At 49.2% G+C, this 20,271-nt stretch overlaps 1 protein-coding gene across 6 annotated transcripts in view; it reads left to right on the plus strand.

The window, feature by feature from the left end:
- The window catches only part of NLGN3 (neuroligin 3), a 63,694-nt gene that overhangs the window by 15,039 nt on the left and 28,384 nt on the right, over positions 1 to 20,271 (plus strand). For 4 of the 6 annotated variants that reach the window (XM_083486364.1, XM_083486360.1, XM_083486363.1 and 1 more), the window contains exon 2: positions 16,806 to 17,510. In XM_083486364.1, the coding sequence (XP_083342490.1) occupies positions 17,030 to 17,510 (481 nt within the window). In that variant the 5' untranslated portion in view covers positions 16,806 to 17,029. Of the gene's footprint in view, positions 1 to 16,805; positions 17,511 to 18,772; positions 18,833 to 20,271 lie in introns of all 6 variants that reach the window. The other 2 variants (XM_083486359.1, XM_083486362.1) reach the window with 1 other exon arrangement.

A 20,271-nucleotide genomic window follows, 5' to 3' on the forward strand; every position in this document is an offset into this window, starting at 1 on the left:
GTCCTTCTTACAAAAAATAATAATGCATGGGTTGTACCCAGCAAAGTCCTACTCAAAGTAGAACACACACCAAAGTAGATGCGCACCACCCCCCCGTGTTTTTCATAGAATCTTAGAATTGTAGAGTTGGAAGTGACCACAAGGGGTCATCTAGTCCAACCCCCTACAGTGCAGGAATCCTATGTGCAAGGTGGGGTTCGAACCCACAACCCTGAGATTAAGAGCCTCATGCTCTACCGACCGAGCTGTTAGGTGACTAGCAGATTAAATAAATAGCAATTTCTGAGGGTCGGAAATTCCTGGTCGCTGGGGATGCCAGCAGCCCAAGAGAGAAGGGGTAGCTGCTGCTGCTGCTGCTGCTGCTGCTGCTGCTGCTGCTGCTGCTGCTGCTGCTGCTGCTGCTGCTCAGCCCAGGGTTCTTCCTGGCAGGGCTGGCACTGTGGCCCATGAGCAGCTGCTCCATATGTAGCAGGCGCCAAGGCTTTTGGAGACAAAGGTAGGATTCTCTGCCATCCTGCTACAGAGAACTGTGGAAGACCAGAGGGGATGCTGCTCTGCTGAAGCCAGGATGGGGTTTTGTGTTTGCTTGTTTTTAATCCATGGGGAAGTGGGGATAGAGGCAAGGGCTTAGTCTGGTAAAGGATCCAAGGTTGAAGGGATCCAGGAAGGGATTCTGGCAGGAAGGGGTTCCCGTGTCGGCCTCCTGGATAAGCAGTCTGTAAGAGGCCTCTGGATCATTTCAGCCTGGCATCAACGCCAGAACTGGCACCAGAATTCAGGATGCCAGAAAGGGGTTGCTGGCATTTTCTGGGGGGCAGAGCCTCACTCTTCCATATTATCCAGATTCCTTTCGAGAGCAATTCTTCTTGAGACAAGCGGAAGCAGGAGGATGACTGGTTTCTTCAATGGGGAGGCTCACAGCTCTGCAACAGAACAGGAGGGCTGGGGGTAACCCAAGAGGCTTTAGTCAGGAAAGCCTTTTAGGATTTTTATTGTGGCAGGTTGACTTGTTTTGTTGTTGCTTTTTTCGTTGTGATCATTTTTAGCTGTTTTGCAGGCTGCCTTGTTGTGAAACTACCCCCCTCCTTAAAAGCAAAATATAAATATGTAAAAACAAGCAATAAATGGGGACAAAAAATTCTGGAGCTGTCAGATACTACCATCTTAGGATAACCCTTGAAGATCAAAGTGTCTGACTCTTGGTTGTATGAACAGCCCCCACCCCATTGGACACAGGCACTATTATTTGGCCATCAGTAAGCTAACTGTTCCCAGAGGGCTGTGGGATTTGGGGTGTGTGGTTTTGTTTGTTTGTTTGTTTGTTTGTTTGTTTGTTTGTTTTTGGTCATAACTGCTTGTTTGTCATTGTTACCATAGCTGGTTTTCTGACCCAGGCATTAGACACTGTGTGCAGCTCATGTATTTAAAGCATGTGGCTTCCCCCAGATAATATTGGGAACTGTAGTTTAAACCCCCCCCCCATGGAACTACAATTTCCAGCATGCTCAACAAACTACAGCCCTCAAGGTTCTTTGGAAGAAGCCATGTGCTTAAAGGTAGGATGTGTGCCACAGTTAAAACAGTGTATTTGTTGTGTAGGCGGGCAGTCTTAAAACAAAGACCAAATATGCTTTCTGTGGAACTGTAGTTTCAGCCATGTCCCTTCAGGGCAATTCCTTGCCTACTGCCTTCACAAAGGCTGAGATCCAGTGCTTCTCCAGGGTGCTCTCCAATGGCTGTGAAGAAATGGTGGCCATCTTAACTGAGGGCACCAAATGGCTGCTTTGCTCAGCAACAGAGAAGTGGTAGGCTGGGGCTTGTGTCTTGAGGTTAAGTAGGGAGTCTGCTTAAGCAAGGAAATTAAGGTGGACACTGATAATTTGTGCCTTTCTTTAGAGCTTGGTGCCTCTTCACCAGGAGCTACCCCTCCAGCTGAGATTAGGGACAGGAGTGGATTTTTTGAGGTGGTAACACCTTGGGCTACATGCAGCCACAATATAAATAAATGGACTGTTATTCTGATGGAAAGATGTGCAAAGCTATTCATTAGTTTGGAAAAGCCTTTGGCTTTCTGAAATACCTAAGGAATGACAGCACTGAAAAAGGAACATCCTTGGGGGGGTTGTAGCTGCTCTTAAAAGGCATCCATCAGAAGGCTGGACTAAACAGCTCCTTCTTACAATGGGGGTGACAGTTTTCAGCCTCCCCACCCCCAAAGTAATGATTGCGATATACCAGACAATGGCACATTATTGGGGCTTTCACAGACTCTGTGGTTTCTCCCTTCCAAGCAGACTGCACTGCTGTCCCTAATCCACCTAGATGTCCCATTGTCAGGAAACCCTCTCCCCCTCTCTCCTGAGCACTCAAGACTGCTAAATGTAGTTGCCGGGAAAGAGCCTTTTGCCCTAGGGACTGGCTGCCTTGGCACCTATTGGACAGCACTTAAGGCATCATTGTGGGAAGATACGCCACAAGTCCATTCCCCTGCCCTTGCGCCATTTTGAACAGCCCATCTATTTACCAGCTGCTGCTGCTGCTGCTACTGCTGGAACCTGTGAATTTTCCAGCACTTGCTACCATTTTCATGGGTGGGAGGTGGGAAATAGCATTGCCCTTACTTTGCAGGGTGACACCAGGGCTGCATGCCAACCATGTGTTTAAAGCATGTCCCTCCAGAGACTCCTAGGAACTGTAGCTTATCCTGCATAGAGCTATAGTTCCCAGCTCCCTTAGCAATCTACAGTCTCCAGGATACTTGGGGGTGGGAGTACATGTTTTAAATGTATGGGGTGTGTGCAGCCAATATTTCCCCTCTTCCACTGTGACTGGAAGAAGGTGGCTGTGTTCCTGCAGGCAGCACTCACAGAAGAGCAAGTGGCAGACAGGCAGGAGCAATGAGTTGCAAACCTGACATGCCATTTTGCTGCACCAGACTCCTCTGGAACAGGTTGGCTTGTGGAGATGTCACCTTGTACCGTATTGGCCTGAATATAAGCCTCACTTTTTTGCCAAATTTCGACCTTGAAAAGTTATAGTGTGGCTTATATTTGCGATCTTACAGTGTGCAGCCAGGAGCACGGGGCAAACAGTGCCAGGAGCGCAGCAAAGCGGTGCCTGCCCCGTATGTATTTTTTTTTAATATGATATTTATTGAAAATTTTTGAAATTACAAAGAAAAAACAAAGCAGAAAAAGAAAATAGAAAAAAGCAAGTAAAAAAACAACCCACATTCAAAAAACAAAAATACACCGCACACAAACAAAAATAAGTCCATCGTTCTCGAAGTCTCTTCACCTTCTTTCTTAGACCTCCTCCTCCTCCCTTTTTTTGTATCCTGGTTATTAATTATGCAGCAAATCCTTTCCATATCTCATAGTATTCTGTCATTACGTTACCTTAACTTATTTTCATCTTATCTTATAGAAAAACTTAAAACTTAAATCTTATTTTTACTGACTTCTCACAACCATAATATTCTTGCCTAATTCTTTAAACATTTTTGCTAGAGCCAAATAATTTCATTCCAACATTTTTCTAACATTCATCAATTTTATAAATCAATCCTGATAATAAAAAGAGAAATAAAAACAATCCAATCTTCATCCAGCGTCCCTTCCTCCTGGTCCCGGGTTTTGTCAGTCCTTTTTGTCCCATCGATCTAGTGCATTAACCTGGCAACCTTATATCCGAGTTCCTTAAATCTCTTCCAGGTCCCTTCCGCAGCTCTTCTTCATATTCTCCTTTCACTCGTGGGAACTCCAGCTTGATGATGTTTTTTACCCTTTCCAACAAATCAGCCCCTTTTCCATAGTCCAGACTCAACTCCATGTAGTATTTAGGAAGATGTTTCAGAATCCCTCCAAAATTGAGAGCCCCCACAGCTCCAAACATCTCACGGCCCATTGCCAGACTCAGAAAGTCCAAACATCCTTGCATAGGGGGGTCTATCCAACCCCCCATTTCCAAACCAATCCAAACTTTATCTTTCCAAATCTGGCTTTTTCATTTGTCAAATCCAAAAGCTCTTGTTCCTGCAAGGCCGCAGCTCCCTCCATCTCTGGCGCCCAAGATTCAGCAACATCCTCTTCTCTCATCTGCTCTGTCAGGACACACTCCTGATCTAATTCCTGGGTGGGCTCCACATAGTTTCCCACTGCCTGTTCAAAAATTCTGGCCGCATTAGTCATCAAATCCATCTTCTCACTTAACTGTTCCAGTAGGGCACTTGTTTTACAGAGGGCACACAGCAGAGCCTCTGGATACATTGTCCCACAAGGTCACAAGTCCTTTCCCACGAATCTGAGACAGCTGCAAGCTCCCTGGAGTTGGTTACAGTTTCACAGTCTCCCTCTAGGGGGAGAACTTCTATTTGTTCTTGCAACAAAATGTCCTTTTTGAGATATTTTGTCAATATTTGTTTCTTTAAAGTGCGAAAGGAAGCAATGGAATCACTATGTTTCTCTTCCTTTATCTTTCTGTCAAAAACGTTTGTCTCTGGTCAATGAGCTTGAAAACGTCAGTCCTGACACCCCGCTCCAGGATCAGGACGTTCAAGTTACTTTGCTTTAAACTCACTTCTGCAGGTTTAAACAGTCCAAAAAAAGATCCCCCTTCTTCTCCTGCTACCGAAGGGGGGTTCAACAGTTTTAAATGATGAAAGCCAATCCTTTAAAAGCGATTTTCTGAGCTCTAGTTTACGTTGTCTTTGCTTTATTCTGTCTACAAAGAAACCTTCCTGTTTAGACCTTCCCGTTTCAGTACCGAATTAAAATAAATTTTTAAGTCCAATTCCTTTCTTCTCGCAAGTCCTTATTTAAAGTCCGATTGTTCAAAGTTTAGGTACTCATGGGTGCTTATTTTAGAAGCCAAATTGTCCCAGGAAAAAGGCAGCACTCTCCGGCAACGGCTGTGCGGCTTCGCTCCACGGAAATAGCAGTTGACTCACAGCACCGCGCCACTTCCCCCTCTTCACTTCGGAGCCCGTTTGTGGGTTCCTTTGCGGGTTGGGGGGGCGCTAAGGGTGTCCGCCAAGTCCCATGGTCACAGGCTTCATCCGCCTGTGATTTTTAGCAGGGTCCCCGCTTCGCCGTAGCGGAAAAGACCCGTTTCGCGCAGAGCTGGTCCCTCCAGTTCAGAGGGAGTCCGCCATTGCCGATGGCACCACCCCGGAAGTCTTCGCGGTGCCTGCCCCGTATGTAGTCCCCCATCCTCTTCCCCAAGGCCAGGAAGGGGGAGAGGGAGGAAGGGGAAAGACCTCCAACAACACAGCTCCCCACCACCCACTATGCAGCCAGAAGCAGCAAGGAAGTGACTGGCTTATATTTGGGGGTTTTTTTTCTCCCCCCCCTCCAGTTTTAAAGGCACAGCTTATATTCGGGTGTGGCTTATATTTGTGCCAATATGGTAACAATAGTTTGGGGGCTCAGTGTCGCACACTTGCTAGGAGAGGGAACCATAGCTCTGGGGGCAGCACACCCAATGGAAGCTGTTCCATTAGGACAAATGGAGCACTGCCTCACCAACCTCCCTCTTGATTCCTTCAAGCTCACTTGCTTTCTTCCTGCCCACTTCCTCCTCCTTGGTCCCAGTGTTGCCCTTGCAGAACTCAGCAGGGAGGAGCACGGGGATAAGGATAAAATGAGAACCATTTGGCTCTGGCTGCCTTTGTCTCCAGCTCCCCCTACAGCTGGCCTCCCTGCTTTCCCCCAGTCCCTATGGTCACCAGCCACCACTGAGATCACCTGCTTTGGGTGCAGAAGGCCCCAGGTTCAACCCTCTGCACCTCCAGGCAGCCGGCACCAGGGAAGACCCTTCTTCTTTGCCTGAGGTCCTGGGGAGCAGCCTCAAGTCAGAGTAGACAGTCCTGGGCTAGCGGGATGAATAGTTCAGCCTAGTATTAGGCAGATTTCCTTTGTTCCCAGTTCTTGCCCTGTATTACTGGGGTTTCCTGCTGGGCAGTTTCCTAGGCCAGTGGTTCTCAAAGGGTGCAGCAGGAGAGGATGGCAAACATGGCAGGAAGATTCTAAGACAATCAAATAAACATTTAAACATTTCAGTGTAGTATAGTATGAAAATATTTTTATTTTCAGAATATGGATAGAGTTTAGTTTCCCCCCAAAATGAGAGCATCAAGGGATACTGTGGACAATCCTGGTTGCGATCCGGTGCCACCATTCAGAGTGCTGGAGAATGGCATTGTCTATTCTTCTGCAGTTCTCCACAACATTTTGTTGCGAACATGTGAATGATCAGAAAAGAGAAAGGCTCCTTTGTGTTGATGAGGAGACGAGAGCTTGACTGTCTCAAATTAGACCTCGTATAAATGAGATCACCCGGCAAAAGCAAGTTCACACCTCTCACTGAGTTTGTCTACATACTTAAGGTACATACGTAAGAGGCTCGTTTATAGTAATATTTTGGGAGCAGTTCATGTTCTTAGGTAACCTGCTTTGTTTTTATACTTTCTGATGCTCCGTGATCATATAATAAAGTAGTTGTGTTCTGTGTTGTATAAATCGAGCCCTGATCGGAGTTGCTCCTTTTTTGTTTTTGCAATGTATTTCTTACCAATTAAAAAATCAATGTGGCGCGAGAAAGTTTTTATTCCGAAATCATGGCCCAGAGGAAACAGCTTGAGAACCCCTGGCCTAGGCAGCTGGTGCTTCTGTAGCCACACTGCCAGGCGCTGGGAGTCTCTGAAGGCCATGCCTAGGCAGATGGGGAGAAGGGTGTGTTGATGTGGAAACCTCTGGATTTTGCATGTGGCTGCAATGTAGCCTCCCATGCATAGGGAAGGGTCCAATCCATTGTTCCTCCCCTGGAAGGCTGCCTACAATGGAATGTGGCCTCTGGGGCTGGAAGAAGATGTCCCCCCACCTCCTTTGTAGGCTGTGGCCTCTGAGCACGTGCTCAGAGGAGGAGAGGGAGGCCCATGGGAGGCATCCTGCCAGCTTGTGCACAATGGAGATAGAGCATTTGGATGGTTTGTTTGGACCATGCTGAACCTGGGTCGGCAGGGCTGCCACCTGGCCAGCTGCAGCCCTCTGCCTGGAAGCACTCCTCACCTCTCTGGCTGACCCTGTTCCCACCAATGGCATGGTGGTGGTCAGCACTGAGCATGCTTCCATGGGTTTCGTCCTGGCCCAGTCCTGGCTCCGTTGCAACATAAGCTCCTCGGGTCTGCTTCCCCGCCCCCACCCCGGCCACTCCGCTACCCCACATTTGCTGCTTTCAATGGAGCCGCTCTAGATGTGAGCAAGCGCCACTTGCCCAGAGCTGCCTCTGCAGCCGGCAGGCCACTTTCTCATGCTCCAGTAATTCAGAAGCGGCTTGGCGGAGCCCTTTTGAGCCCTCCCCAAAGAATCATCTGCCGGATTCAAGGAAATTAATGTCTTCCTCCCATCGTCTCCTGTGTCTCAGCGCCCTCACAAGAACGTAGGAGGAGCCTGCTGAGTCAGGCCAGTGGGTCATCCAGCCCAATACCCTGTTCTCACAGGGGCCAACCAGGGGCCTCTTTTGGGAAATCCGAGTGCAACAGCCCTCTCCCAACCTGCAGTTCCCATTAGCAGGGATTCAGAGGCATAACACCTCCAACAGTGGAGGCAGAGCATAGCTACCATAGTCATGGCCGCCTCCATTAATTTATCTAAATCCCATTTTAATGGTTGGCCGCTTTCACTGCTTCCTGTGGCGGCGAGTTCCACAGTTTAATTATGTGACACATGAAGGGCTCTCAAATGGCTACTGGGCACAGTAGGGCACAGCACCAAAGCGCAGGAGCATTCTTCCGTTCTGCGGCATTCAGAAGAATTGTCTCCAACTGCAGTGGCAGAGCAAAGCCATCATTGCTAGGAGCCACTGATAGCCTTGTCCTGCATGAAATTGTCTACTGCTTAAAGCCACCCAAGTAGGTGGACATCACTATGTCCTTTGTGAGTGAATGCCGTTGTTGGAACTATTTGCTGGGTGAAAAAAGGACTCTTTCTTTGACCTTCCAACATCCCGCTTCACTTGATGTCCCTCATATTAGGAGAGAGAGAAAAGGAAAAAAATCTTATCCCAATCCACTTTCTCTGCAACATACATAATTATAAGCCCGTCTGTCCTGTCTCCTTTCACTCTGCTTTTCTCTAAACAAAAAAGCCTCAAATGTTATTATCTTTTCTCATAGGGGAGTTGCTCCATCCTGCTGATTATTTTGGCTGCCCTTTTCTGAATCATTTCCAGCTCTACCTTACTGCTTTTCAGATGAGGCATCCAGAACTGTGAACAGTATCCCAGGTGTGCCTTGCACCACAGATTTTCACAATGGTATTATTGTTCTAGCAGTGGTGGTGGGGAAGCCTCACATGGTTTGGTCCGCAGTGGTCCCCACCTGCTACATAGGGCACAATTTAAGCAGTTTGGCTTGGCCCTTTCACCTCGTCCTCTTACGGCCTCACCAAAGGAGGGATATAAGGCAGCAGCTATTTCCATTCACAACCATCACTGTTTTGTTCCACTGCAGTTTGGTGCCTGCCAAATACAACGTTATTCATCTCCTTGCCTGCTATTTAATGTAATTCACCTAATTATTTATGTAAGCTGTGCATTTAATGTAATGAATGACGTAATTAATTCCACACCATTCCTTTCTATGCAAAGGCCATTTAGTTCAATGCTAAGGACGCGCAATTTAAATGGGGAACCCCCCCCCCCCACTATAATTTGTGGACTTTAACCCCTCCACCCCCAACAGCGAATACCAGCCAGTGTTCGCCAGAATAGTTTCTTTTCTGCTGGACAAGAAATCAAACTTTAGCAATTTTTGTGTCTGTTGCCATTTTCATCAGGGTTCTTCCGACTTCCTGATTTCTCTGCTTCCCTTCTCTGCAACCTGCACTTCCTTATTTCCCTTTGCCTGCTTCCTTGCAGAAGGCAGCTCTCGTCTGGGGTGAGGGGAAACCTGCCTTGCGGCTCATTGCATGATGCTGAGATGCTTCGGGGTGATTGTAGGTGAGGTTTGGCATTGCCGGTCTAAGCAGACTGGTTGTCTCGCTGGCATCTCCCTGCCCAACCCATCCAAACTCTGCACCACCCCATGTCTTCCCAGATCAATGAATTTCCCCTCCCCCTTATCGCCAGGGCTGCCAAAGGCAGGTGTGTTTACTTTCTGTTGTAATTGTTCTTGAAGTTGTCACACTGACCTGGTTCCACTGCTTCCCTGGTATTGAGAGGGATGGTTGCGCCAGGTGCCTCCCAGAGAGGAGGGGTTGAGCTGGCAGATAATGAGGGCCCATGGCAGGGCCTAGAATATGGGCCATTGCCATCGTCATCAGTAATAATATTCATGTTTATTTGTCTATTTATTGATTTCTTTTATTACAGCATTTCTATCCGTCTTTCTGCCAGGGAGTTTAAGGTGGCATAAATGGTTCTCCCACCCACCCCATTTCCATTTTACCCTCACAACAACCCTGTGAAGTAGGTTAGACTGAGATGTAACAGCTGGCCCAAGGCCAACTAGCGAACTTCATAGCTGAGCAGGGATTTCTCTGCTTTCCCAAGCTTCAGAAAACGGCAAGCGTAATTATCAAGGGGATGGAGCAGCTCTCTTATAAACGAAGGTTGCAGTGTTTGGAACTTTTTAGTTTAGAGAATAATGACAGGAGTTGGGGACATCCAATGAAGCTGAATGTTGGAAGATTCAGGGTGGATAAAAGAAAGGATTCTTTGTGTGGTGCATAGTTATGGCCACCAGCCTAGGTGGTTTTAACAGAGAATTAGACACATTCATGGAGGTAGAGGGCTTTCAATGGCTGCTAGCCCTGATGGCCAGGCTGTGCCTTCATAGCGGGAGGCAGTAAGGCTTCTGATTACCAGCTGCTGGAAACCACAAGAGGGAAGAGCGGCTCTTGTGCTCGAATCCTGTTTGCAGGTTTCCCACAGGCATCTGGTCACCGACTGTGAGAACAGGACGCTTGACTAAGTGGGCCATTGGCCTGACCCAGCAGGCTCTTATTAGGTTCTTAGGGTTCTATCCCAGCACTCACCACTATGCTACTCTGGCTATCAATATATGGTGCTTTCCCCAAGTGCACGTCATGTGCATTATCTTGGCATGCCTTACAACTGCAGTACTGCAGGTAGGCCAGTGTTCATTTTTAAGAGGTTTTAAAATCCCAGCTCCTCCCCATCTATAAAATTCCAACTCAAGAAGACGTAAGTTGGATAAAGTTCGCGCAGAGTGAAAATACCTATCCTATCAGAAGCCTTTTTTTTTCTTTTTAGTGACTCCTTTGAACAGTTTCTTCCTACAAACTAAAGAAACCAAGCACCAAGTTTCCATTTTCTGGACTGGTGAGCCACTGTCTGATGTAGACTGATGGATGCTTTCCTGCCCAAGCTCCAAAATATATAACTTAATAAGCTTTAAGATGTGTCACTTGATCTGCTTTGCATGTCCTGGCTGGCATCTCTGTAAAGCACAAAGTCTCACAGGAACACATCTCACACTGCCAGATTCAGAGATCTTTATACATACATATATATATATATATATATATATATATATATATATATATATATATATATATATATATCCTGGCATGGCGAAGCTTTTATCTAAAATATAAGGTGGAAGAACATGATGTTTGCATCTGAGATTTGGACTTACTAAGGACACAGGCCAAAAACCTCATTTAACGAGTGACGGGGGAGGTGAGCAAGAAGGTACTGGGCTGGTTCCAAAGTGAAGTTAAGGATGCTAATTGTACCTTCAGACACCTGAGTGAAGCCAGTCAAGTGCTTAAATTGTGTTATCCTTGTGGAACACTAAAGCTGTTTAAACAAAACAAAAAATCCTTCCAGTAGCACCTTAGAGCAGTGTTTCCCAAACTTGGGTCTCCAGAGGTTTTTGGACTACAATTCCCATCATCCCTGACCACTAGTCTTGCTAGCTAGGGATGGTGGGAGTTGTAGTCCAAAAGCAGCTGAAGACCCAAGTTTGGGAAACACTGCCTTAGAGACCAACTAAGTTTGTTATTGGTATGAGCTTTCATGAAGAAGTGTGCATGCACACAAAAGCTCATACCAATAACAAACTTAGTTGGTCTCTAAGGTGCTACTGGAAGGAATTTTTTGTTTTGTTTTGTTTCGAATACGGCAGACCAACACAGCTACCTACCTGTAACTAAAGCTGTTTGTTCGGTAAAAATGATCCAGGGGAATAATGATCAGAACAGTGGGTTAGGGAGAGACCCCTCCATGTGCAAAACTTAGAGGCAAGGTAATAAGATATGTAGGAACCCACCAGGAGCTGCTTTTGTGGGGGCTCTGAGCTGTGGTTGTGTCCGACCCCTCCAGCCCTAGGTGCTTTCCTTTTGAGTCCTCATGGATTCAGTTTCGTTGGTGCGAACCATGCATCACATTGCGAACCATGCAAACACATTGCAAACTCTGCCTAGTGCAAAACTGTGGATAGTGGTTTAAACTCAGCTGGCAGGATTAGCCCTGAAACTTACAGAGTTATGCTGAAGGCATATGAGCATGTACAGAATACATCTCTCTTGCCCCTGGGTCATTCGTTCATTGATTGATTGACTCCAGTTAATTGCTTGTTGCTTTTCAGGTCAAGTCTCTCTCAAAGCATTTTACAGAGAGGAATAGGAAGGCTTTTTGACCCCACAGCTCTGGAATTCGCTTCTAGCTGACCTGCGTAAAGTTGCCACATTTCAGGATTTCAGAATGGCCTTGAATAGCCACTTGTTCTCACAAGTGTTATTCCCTTTGCTTTACTGTACTCCTTTTGCTTGACGGATTTGCTAAAAGTGTCTTTTGTTTCCATGCTAGATATGTACGTGCTGTTCCTGGTTATATCAGTGTTATGGTTGTTTTGAAAGTTTTGTATTGCATTTTCTTTTATCACTCTTTAAAAGTTGCATTTTTATTTGTGTGCAGGTTGCCTTGAAAGTGTTCTGATCATAACAGTGATCTATACATATTTTTAAATAAAAGCAATAGACTCTCAGGCAGAATAAGAAGCAGTGCCCTGGGGTTGTATCCAGTGCAAGTTCCACTCAGAATACAGTGGTACCTCGGGTTAAGAACTCAATTCGTTCTGGAGGTCCATTCTTAACCTGAAACTGTTCTTAACCTGAAGCACCACTTTAGCTAATGGGGCCTCCTACTGCTGCCGTGCCACTGGAGCACGATTTCTGTTCTCATCCTGAAGCAAAGTTCTTAACCCGAGGTACTATTTCTGGGTTAGCGGAGTCTGTAACCTGAAGCGTCTGTAACTTGAAGCGTATGTAACCCGAGGTACCACTGTAAACTTGTTTAAATTAATGGACATGACCAACTTACATGCATTAAAATAGTAATAACAGCTTATTATTTATATGTCACCCATTTGACTGGATTGCCCCAGCTACCCTGGGTGGCTCCCCCCCCCAAAAAAAATGATAAAAACACAATATAACATCAAACACTAAAAACTTGTTTTAAATGGGTCTATTCTGAGCACCGTTGGAAACTACCCCTGGTTTGCTCATAAAATTAAGAAACTAGATGGTCAAACAAACCATGGCTTGTTTCCCTAGAGTTTGTTTTGTTTTCCGGCCACTCTTGCCTTGTGAACTTTGTAGCTTGGTGAGCGTTTGGGGTGGTGCACCAAACAAAGCATGGTTAAAGGAAGGGCATAGTTAAAGCAGAGCAAGGTTCATAAGCAAACAACAAGCCACAGCTTCAGGTCACGTCTGTTGGCAGTAAACAAACCATGGTTAGGCCACTGGGAAGTGTCCACACATAGTACAAAACCAAGGTTTAATGAACCATAACTTAGTGTTATGTGTGAGCTGAGACCACTGAGCCATGAGAGATGCTGAATTAGACTACTGAAATTGTCTTAAGGAGAGTCAGCAGGGAAAGTTTCAGGCCTTCGTGACTGCCATAAGAACGTAACAGGGGTCCTGTTGCATCACAGCCAAAGAGGACTTGTCTAGTAGTCCCTCATCCTGTTCTCACAGTGGCCAATCAAATGTCCTAATGGGAGGTGTGAAAGCAGGACCTCTGTTTAACAGCACCTCTCCCCACTTGTGATTCCCAGCTGGGGATGGGGCTTGTTTCTTGTCTGTGCTCAGCTAACGCTCGTGGTTTTTTTGTCATGCTGCCTGGGATAGTTCCAAAATGCAGTTTGCATTAGAGCAGGGGTCAGCAAATTTACCACGCCTCGGGCCGGTGTCTCCAGCACCAATCACGCAGTGGGCCAGAGGGTGGGGGAGCGCATGCCTATATGCATGTGCACATGCTATTTCCGGCACACTTCCGGGTCAGAGGAGCACAAGCTATTTCCGGTGCTCCTCGGACCCGGAAGTGGGCAGCTGCGCAGCGCAGCACCGGTAAGAACGGGCGGCGGCAGCAGGCGGCGAGGGGCGGCGAGTCCTGCAGGCCTTATCTGGCCCACGAGTCTTAGTTTGGGGACCCCTGCATTAGAGGTACATCTCAGCCTGTCACAAAAAACATTTACAGATAGGTAGCCGTGTTGGTCTGCCATAGTCAAAATAAAAAAATTCCTTCCAGTAGCACCTTAAAGACCAACTAAGTTAGTTCTTGGTATGAGCTTTCGTGTGCATGCACACTTCTTCAGATAAGTGTGCATGCACACGAAAGCTCATACCAAGAACTAACTTAGTTGGTCTTTAAGGTGCTACTGGAAGGAATTTTTTTATTTTGACAAAAAACATTGTTAGCAATCTCAGTTCTATTGTTGAGCTCTGATCTGCCAAGCTTGAAAATGTCTTTATTGATCTCTGCTCTGCTGCCCCATACCTGCCTATGAAAAACGAAGTGCCACTGAATTATGTGCAACTTACCGTATTTTTCGCCCCATAGGACGCACCGCCCCATAGGACGCACCTAATTTTTGGGGGGGGGGGATAAAGGGGGAAAAAAATTCCCTCCCCAGGCACGGGGCAGGCGCCGGGGAAGCCTGAGCTTCCCCCGACCCCAGCCTGCAGAACAGCCTGCTATCTGCAAGCCTAGGGAGCCGCGCCGGTCTCCCCAGGCTTGTGGAGAGGTGCGCGAAGCCCGGGGGCTCTCTTCAGCGCGCACCAGGCTTCGGAATGCAGACAGCTCTGCGCCACCCTCCGGAGCCCTGCGTGGCTTTGCGCCGGGATCGGGAGGGTGGCGCGGAGCTGCAGGAAGCCCTGGAGTGCAGGCAGCTCTGCGCCACCCTCCAGAGCCCCACGTGGCTTCACGCCGGGATCCGGGGGGTGGCGCGGAGCTGCAGGAAGCCCTGGAGTGCAGGCAGCTCCGCGCCACCCTCCAGAGCCCCACGCGGCTTTGCGCCGGGATCCGGAGGGTGGCGCAGAGCTGGAGGAAGCCCGGGAAAGCCTGCATTCGCCCCATAGGACGCACACACATTTCCCCTTCATTTTTGGATGGGAAAAAGTGCGTCCTATAGGGCGAAAAATATGGTACTTCTGAGAAAGTGGCATATTTGTTAAACAGATAGATTGGCTTAAGAACTATTCAAAGCCTTAAGCATGCAGCCAGATAATGATGGAGAGGGAAAGGTGGAGATTTTTTTTAATGAAAGGTATTTGAGTGGGGTGTTAATGCTACTGTTCCTCATGCCTTCATTGAGGAACTGAGAACCTTTTTTAAAAGAATCTTACAGGGTAATTCTAAACCTTTCTACTCAGAAGTGAGCTCTGTGAAAAGTGGCATATTTGTTAAACAAATAGACATTGGTTTAACAACAGAGCTCTTCAAAGGCTTTAACATGCAGCCAGGTAACAATGGGGAGCAAGGAACACAGAGAGTTCTGATGTACCTTTAAGCAAATCGGTTTGGATGGGAACCAGAAAAGCAGTTACAAGAAGTGCGGCAGCTTATTTTCAATCTCTTTCCTAATAATCCCAAACGTGCTATTTCTTTTAAGCAAGTACCACACACTGGGTCAACATATTTACTAAGCTGTCCACTGTGACTTTAAGGCCACCCCAGTTCTTGCTTATTCACCACCAGTTCAGATAGTGTTTGTGTCGTGCCCAAGATTGGGGGGCTGACTTGTGTCGCATGTGCATGATGTCATGCACACATGGCATTGGGAGGAGTCCCAGTGCAGAGCCCAGTGTGGCAGGGATCCTCTCTTGTGCTCAAGAGGAGTCAGCCACTGAACCGCACTGCATTTGTCGTCCTCTGCCCCCTCAACATTGAGGAGGGCTGGCCCCCTGCCAGCAAATATTGAGGGGTCAAAGACCCCTCCACCCCTAGGAGTTGGTGCACCTGATTAGAGTACAGTGGTACCTCTTTGCCCTGCTGTTGCACATAATCAACTGCTTAACTCACTTGTTACCTTGATGCTTTGTCGCTATACCCTTACTCTTTTGCTTATATGCTTCCGTTTTCACCTTAAAAATGCGATCTTTTGGACCCTGAAGCCTCTCTTCTACTTTTTTAATTCTAATCCGTCTCTCCCACTAGCTAGGGCCAGAATGTGGAATGATCTATTAGTGGACTATTTTCAAAATGCTTTCAAAACAGGCTCACACTGCACTTTGTAGTCCTGGCAATCAGGCTTGAAAGCACAGCAACACCTGAACCTCTTTGAACCTCTGGTTTTCTTGGAAATTCAAGGAGCAATCCTGGGAGGAGAAGCAGCTTCCCCTGCACTTCTGTGACTTCCCATAACCCTTCAGCTGATATGTGGGTGGGAGTGCACCATAGACCAGCAAAGGAACAACCAGGAGCACATTTTAACCTCCTGATTGTTCCCTTGAAGCCCCAAAGGAAGGCTCCCTATCCCTGGCTCAGCACCTCCTCTCATACCTACATTGCTCAGATGAAGGATCCAAGCCTGGGGCAACAGTTATATAGGTCCAACCAGCCCCATAATAGGCTTTTCAAGGCACCTGGGCAGGTTGGGCTGGCAAAGCAGTAGTGTGGTCTCCGGCCATTGCAGGGGTTGTTCTGCTTGACCAGGCCAACCTGTTTGGACTACACCTCTGCTGCTCTGAGCAGAATTGCCCTGCCCTTTCCACTCAGAGGTGGAGGGAGCTGGGGGCATACTCCTCGGGGGGCATGCAGCGTTTGTTTCTCTGAAAGGTTGCTCACCACCCAACCTGGAACCTATAAATTATCGTTACTTATTTATCTTGTTCCATTTTGTTTATCGCAAAGCAGACATTGGCTGGCCACCTGTCATGTATGATCTAGCTGAGATCCCTGCATTGCAGGAGGTTGGAGCAGAGGGCCCTCGGGGGTCCCTTCCAACTCTTATGATTCTATAAAGCGATTAACAATTTTAAAAAATTATAGAAGCATCAATAAAAACATCAACGATAAAAACACAATCCATTTAAAGTCCAATGCGGTTGCAGACTAGGATACGGGCCTCCACTTAAAAGGCTTGTTGAAAAAAGGAAAGTCTTCAGTAGGGTGCAAAAAAGACAGTCGAGGGGGTCTGGTGCCTGTCTGATACGAAGCAGCCGGGAGATCCAAATGTTAGGTCCACCAGGCTAAAGTCCCAATTCTTTCATTGTAGCGCATGGACCTCCTGATAGGTTGGCATCGCTGCCGTGTATAATGATTGGGGATATAATCAGCAAGAGTGCATCTTAGGCTGCATTCACATGGCAGCTTACCCTGTTTTACTTATTTTCCCCTAACAGTTAATATCTGCATTGTATTTGAGCTGCCACACGACTTCAAAGCAAGTTCTATAAATATGTTGGAATATAGCGCATGTTTAGTGCCTGATGTCAGCCCCAACGAGGCCGTGGCTATTGAACTCCTGTGTGTCCTTTTCTTCCTCCTCGCAGAACCATCAGCACCGGAGGAGCTGCAGCACCTGCCAAAAGGGAGAGGTCGTCGTGGGCACACCGAGGACTCTGAAGACGAACCCGCTGGCTGCCGCCTGCCTTGCTCCGCCTTGCTTCTGGACGACGCACCCCCTCTCAGAAAACCTTCCCTCTCTGCCATGGGGGTTCTGTGAGCCCCAAGAATCTGCTTGAGGCCTGGCTTCCAGTGCTACCCTCCCCAGACCATGTGGTGGTCACTCCTCCGAGGCCCACCGCTCCTTTCCCCCTTTCTGCAAGTGACCGAAGTTGCCACCGGCTGGGAGGCCCGCCTGGCGCTGTGGATCCTCAGCTTCGCCTCGGCCGTGGTGCAGATGGAGAGCCAGGCGTACTCTCCCACCGTCAACACGCACTATGGGAAGCTGCGGGGCGTGCGGGTGCCCTTGCCCAGCGAGATCCTGGGGCCCGTGGACCAGTACCTGGGGGTCCCCTACGCAGCGCCCCCCATCGGGGAGAAGCGGTTCATGCCCCCCGAGCCACCCCCCTCCTGGTCGGGGATCCGCAACGCCACACACTTCTCCCCGGTGTGCCCGCAGAACATCCACACAGCCGTCCCCGAGATCATGCTGCCCATCTGGTTCACCTCGAACCTGGACATTGTGGCCACTTACATCCAGGACCCCAATGAGGACTGCCTGTACCTCAACATCTACATCCCCACTGAGGATGGTGAGTCCCCAGCGGGGTTGCCTCCAGGAGACGCGGCGGCTCTCTGTTTTTCGGTGGTTGGTCTCATGCGGTTGCAGCATGCCAGCGTTGACCCCCTTCCCTTCCTGCTCCTCCCTCCCCAGCCACCCAACGCATGTCTGTCTGTTTGTGGAGATGCTTCTCTCTGCCCATGCTGCTTGCATTGTGCCCTCCTCCTGGCTGACATTTTTTCTCCCTGTTCCCTCTCTCTCTCTCTCTCTCTCCCGCGTACACTCCTTTCTCTCTGTCTCATGTGTGCTGTGCCTCTGCCCGTCATGCCCCTCTCCTGCCATGGCATCCTCATCCTCATCACGGCCTCCTCTCTTGTGTTGCAACAACAACAACAAAACAAAAACAAAGAAAACTCTCTGGCTGACTGCAGATCTTCATGGCGAGTGGCTGGTTCCCGGGCACCCAGGTTCGGCCAGGTTCGGCCCTGAGTTTGGTTTGGGGTTCCCTCCTTTCTGTTCTCTTTCTCTTTCTCTCCCCCCTCCCACTTTTTCATGTGCTGTTATTCTGCAGAGGGCAGGGAGTAGGGACTGTCTCTCTTTTTCTCCCTCTCTTCCCTTTCCTACTTTCTCTCTTTCTCTTTCTTGCTGGGACAGCATTGCTTCTGAAACTCCCCAGAAACCAAGGCTGAGTTACAGGACTTCCCTCTCTCTCTGGTGCCACTGTTAGTGACAAGGCCTTGCATGGGGGGAGGCGCAAGGGGGCCTGGCCCTTTGTGGTGAGGCTGGGTGCCCTTCTGCATTAACCCTTCCTTTCCAGGGGGTTCTCCTTCTTCCAACCGTAAGTAGCACAGCATGGAAAGGACCTTTTTTCAGCCTCACCACAAGGGGAGGGGAAGCCCAGCCATAGAGACATTGGGGAAGGCAGGGCAGGGGGGGGCTTTTGTCTGTACAGAGCAGCACTGGGGAGGGCTAGTGACCCCTTTCCCCCTCCCCCATGGGTGAGGTGGCAGCTTCCTGCTTAGCGTGCCCTCCCCTCTCCCCCCCCCTCCCAGCTCACTTTTTCTTGGCTCCAGAGTTTTTCTCCCAGAGCAGCAGCAACCCCCACCCTGAATTTCTCCCTCTCCTTCCTCCTGCGGTCAGTCCCAAGGGTGGGGGGAGGGAAAAGGCTGTGGGTGGAGGGGGGACAGGGTGTGGGTGGTGGGGTACTGGTGGGGTTACAATGAGGCTGGATTGCATGCCTGCGCTGTCCGCTGGAGCCTCCTGTTATTTTGTAGTCTTTTATTCATTTTACAGTAAAACGGATTTCCAAGGAATGCGCCCGAAAACCCAACAAGAAAATATGTAGGAAAGGAGGTAGGTAGCGAGCCGGGGGGGCGGGGCTGGCAAGAGGGGCGCAGAGAGAGGCAAGAGAGAGGGAGTGAGCGCGAGGGGCGCCTGGCCTGCCCCATCCACAGCAGCGTTCCCCCCTCCTCATTCTCTGGGAGGGAGGGGGAGGGCCCTCCTCTGGAGCTCACAGGGGAGGGGATCTGTCTGTCTTTCTGTCCGTCCATCTTCTGTTGGGAGGGAGGCGGCTCCCTCTTGGAACACCCCACTCTCTCCATTTGCCCTTCCCACTCTGATCAGGGCTGGTCTTCCTAGTGATGCAAACCTGCCCTGTCGGTGTGGGCTGCCTGTCATCTGGGGAGGGGAGGGGCCTTCAGATATGGGGGTTCCCTTTGCCCTCCCCACTGGCAGAGCTGTGAGAAACACCCAACAGCATCCATCTCTGGAAAAACCATGCTGCTTCTTCTCCAGCAGCAGACCAGGGATGTCACGCTTGGGGGGGGGCAGCGTAGCAGCAAAGCGGAGAGGGGGCAGGGGTCTGCTTGAAATTTGGCCATACAAAATGGAGTTTGTCCCCCCTCCACTGGCACCCCCCCAGGCCCCGAGCTTTGTATGTTGGGTGTGCGGCTAGGGGGATGTGACTGGCTCTGGTTGCCATAGGAACTGCCTTGTTCCCTGTGCCATCTCTGTCCTGCCATTGCATCCTGTAGAGCTGCTGCCCCCCCCCCAGTTTCTTTGGTGGGCTGTGCTGCCAAACACACCTGGGCACCCAGCCGCAACCCCCTCCCTGCCTTTCCTCTCTTTCACGCGCTCCCCCAAGAGACCCTCCTCTCAACACGCCTCGCTTTGGGGGTGGGTGGGTTTCCTCCTTATCTCCCCTCCTTTCTGCTGTGGCAGAGATGGGTAAGGCAGCATGTGCCTCTCCTCTGAGAGGGGGTCCTGACCTGAGCCACGGTGAGCTTGGCCTTCTCTTCCTCAGCTGGTACTTTACAAGGCAAGCTGCCTTTGCACTCATTCCTCACCCTGCCCTGGTCCTCTTCGGACTCCTCACTTTGCTTCGCCAGCTTCTGCCTGCCCCGGCTATTCAGACAGCATCTCTTTGGGCACCAGGGCTGCTTCTCAAGGGGCCAGCGCTGGCACATTGTCATGGCCACTTCAAAGCTCTGGCTCACCTCCTGAAGCTCCTTGGCCGGGCCTGTTAACTCCAGGTGTGCAGAAGCGGGCAAGGAAAGGCTGGCTGGCAGGGAGGGGAGATCCAGCTCTGCCTGGAGGGGCTCCCAGTACGGGCCCTCAGAGTGATCTCTGGTCTTCCAAGCACTTGCCAAATCGGCATAGATCCACAAAGCCCCAGAATGGCCTGCACACCCTGTTCCCTTCTTCCTTGGCAAGCATTTGGTCCAGCTTTAGCAGTGGAGCAGCAGCTTTCAGATGGATAATGCGACAGTAAAAATATTGTCAGGATATATTTC

Source organism: Podarcis liolepis, assembly GCF_965112155.1.
Source record: "Podarcis liolepis genome assembly, chromosome: Z".
NCBI classification, from domain to species: domain Eukaryota; kingdom Metazoa; phylum Chordata; class Lepidosauria; order Squamata; family Lacertidae; genus Podarcis; species Podarcis liolepis.